This window comes from Nannospalax galili, unplaced genomic scaffold (assembly GCF_000622305.1).
Source record: "Nannospalax galili isolate Female #2095 unplaced genomic scaffold, S.galili_v1.0 scaffold511, whole genome shotgun sequence".
Lineage (NCBI taxonomy): Eukaryota > Metazoa > Chordata > Mammalia > Rodentia > Spalacidae > Nannospalax > Nannospalax galili.
This window is the reverse complement of record NW_008331831.1, coordinates 2,001,071-2,004,062: the sequence shown is the minus strand read 5'-3', so window position 1 is coordinate 2,004,062 and position 2,992 is coordinate 2,001,071. Positions and strand designations below refer to the sequence as shown.

The following is a 2,992-nucleotide window of genomic DNA, read 5'->3' as shown; positions in this document are numbered from 1 at the left end:
TGGCCTTGAACTCACAGAGATCCACTTGCCTCTACCTCCCAAGTGCTGGGAACAAAGGCGTACACCACCATGCCCGGCTGAGGTTCTTTTTGTTTATTTATTTTTTGGTCTTTTTGAGACAGGGTCTCTCTGTAGCCCCAGCTGTCCTGGAACTCACTATGTAGACCAGGCTGGCCTTGAACTCACAGAGATTCTCCTGCCTCTGCCTCCAGAGTGTTGGGATTAAAGGCGTGTGCCACCACACCTGGCACAAATAAGAAAATTCTTATTTGTAAGGCACACTCTGTTACTGCAAAGCTGCCAGTGTTAGAATGTATTGCCTGGGACTGGGGAAATGGCTCAGTCAATAAAGTGCCTATTGCAGAAGCATAGGAGCCTCAGTTTGATTCCCCAGCAACCATGTAAAGCTAGGCATGGTGGGACATGACTATTACACTAGTGTTGGAAAGGGAGGCAAAGATAAATGGATCCCCCAAAACTCACTGCCAACCAGTCTTGTTCATTGGTAAGCTCTGGTTCAGTGAGAAACCATGTCTCAAAAATTAAAAGTAGACATCTCACAAATCTGTTAGCTTCACACACATGTGCACAAACATACAGACACATACACTACATGCACATATATGCAAATAAAAAAGGAACATACTACCTAATTTTTCAGGAAAATAATCCTTATTTAAATTTTTAAATTTTTTTTATTTTTTATGTATATGAGTGTGTTGCTTGCATATAGATCAGTGCACCCATGTCATGCAATACTCACAGAGGATCCCCTGTAACTGGAGTTCCAGATGGTTGTTAGCTGCCATGTGGGGCCTGGGAATCAAACCCTGGTCCTCTGCAAGAGTAGCAAGTGCTCTTAACCAGTGAGCCATTCTCCAGCCCTGATTTTAAAATTATATTGGAATTTTTTTGTTTTGGTCTTTTTGAAACAGGGTTCTCCCTGTAGCCCCCACTGGCCTGGAACTCACTACGGAGACTAGGCTGGCCCAGTTGCTGGGACTAAAGGCATGCACCACCACACCCGGTTGGAAATTTTTTTTTTTTTAAGAAAAAAGTACTCCCTGAAATAAGTGAGTGCGAATTGCAATTGTAACTTTTGTCATTATAATTTCAGGGGAATCAAAGAAGAAATCTAGAATCTACAGTGTCCCAAATTGAGAAGGAAAAGATGTTGCTACAACACAGAATTAATGAGTACCAAAGAAAAGCTGAACAGGAAAACGAGAAGAGGAGAAATGTAGAAAATGAAGGTAAACATCTTTTGAAACATGTTAGAATAACTGGGCATGCACTTTTTTTGACCTGGGGGATTGGGGGCAGTGTCCAGGGTGTCCATGTAGCCCCAGCTGGCCTCAAACTCAAAGATCTGCCTACCTCTGCATCCCAAGTGCTGGGATTAAAGTCATGCGCCACTGTTCCCAACTAGACAACTACTTTACCACTGAGCTATAATTCTGGCCTCTGAAATTTCTGTCTTTATCATGAAGATGTCCTAAACTTCACGAATTATTAGATTTTTTAAGATATAGTAATGTACCAACATTTATTCATGAGTTAAATAACCTAGACCTCCAGTTAAATTTATAACTTGCTAAAGTTTAAAAGTAGTATTTGGCGCCAGGTGTGGTGGCGCATGCCTTTGGTCCTACCAGAGGAGGCAGAGGCAGGCGGATCTTTGTGAGTTTGAGGCCCTGGTCTATGTAGCGAGTTTCAAGCAGCTGGGGCTACAGGACAACCCTTTTTTTCAAAAGGCCCCAAACAAAAGCAATTGTTAATCATTGTGCGTGCCAGAGTATCCTGAGAAGCTTTAAAGAATTCTGACTCTTAAACCCCAGAGATTCCTTTTTAAATTATTGATATAGACACATGGTCTGGGCATCAGTATAACTCCATGGACACTTATAGCAAGTAGCCACATTTGAGAACTACTAAGCTAGAGTTTTATAGTTCAGTGTCAGTGTTGAAATTGTGTTGTTTAAAGACAGTTTCAGCCTGGCGTGGTGACGCACGCCTTTAATCCTAGCACTCGGCAGGCAGAGGCAGTCAGATCTCTGTGAGTTCAAGGCCAGCCTAGTCTACACAGTGAGTTCCAGGACATCTGGGGCTACAGGGAGACCCTGTCTCAAAAGGACCAAAGAAGTAAAAATAAAATCTTTTCTACATCATTTGACCCAGTAATTTTATTTCTGGTTTATTTTATTTATGTATTTTCATGCATGCAGTCTAATGTATATAGAAAGCTCTTCATTATAGCATTGGTAAAATATAAACAATATAAATGTATTCAATGATATAATACATTGTAAAAGAAAAAAAATTTCCTTATACCATAATATATGTATGTATTTATATAGGCATGCATGTAAATATAATTATATATATATATATATGTATTTAATCACAGAACTTGGGAGGTAGAGGAGGGGGATTGCTGTGAGATCAAGGCCAGCCTGGTCTACATAGCAAGTTCCAGGACAGCCAGGGCTACATAGTAAGAACTTGTCTGCAAAACAAAATAGAAGAAGATATGCAAGAGCTAATAATTGTTGTTACTGGGAAGGACAGCCAGTTAGAATGATATGAGGGAGGAATACTCACAAAAATACTATCTACCATTTAGTACCTTTTGATTTTTGTGCCATTTAAAAAATACTGAACTATTCAAGTAATTTACTGTTCAGAAAAAAGTCACACACACAAAAAAACCCAGCTTTATTACTAACTGCTGTGGTACATTCCTATAATCCCAGCTCTCAGGAGGCTAAGCTAGAGAGTCACTTGAGCTGAATATTTGAAAACAGCCTGGACAACAAAATGAAACATTATCCCAAAGAAGGAAAAGTATCCAAAAGTAGATGTGTACTATTGCACCAATAGGCAGGTTTTATGAAGGCAGTAAAAGAATTTGAAATAACTACAATGATGGAAACAAATCTATTTCACTCTATGTTATAAAATCATGCCTTCCTTTTTGTTTTGGTTTGTTTTT

General features: G+C 39.6%; 1 protein-coding gene across 3 annotated transcripts in view; it reads left to right on the top strand.

Moving 5' to 3' along the window:
* The window catches only part of Rock1 (Rho associated coiled-coil containing protein kinase 1), a 155,306-nt gene that overhangs the window by 96,473 nt on the left and 55,841 nt on the right, over positions 1-2,992 (top strand). For all 3 annotated transcript variants that reach the window (XM_008826963.2, XM_017796569.2, XM_029560558.1), the window contains one exon: positions 1,118-1,253. In XM_008826963.2, coding sequence (XP_008825185.2) covers positions 1,118-1,253 — 136 coding nt within the window. The remainder of the gene's footprint in view (positions 1-1,117; positions 1,254-2,992) is intronic.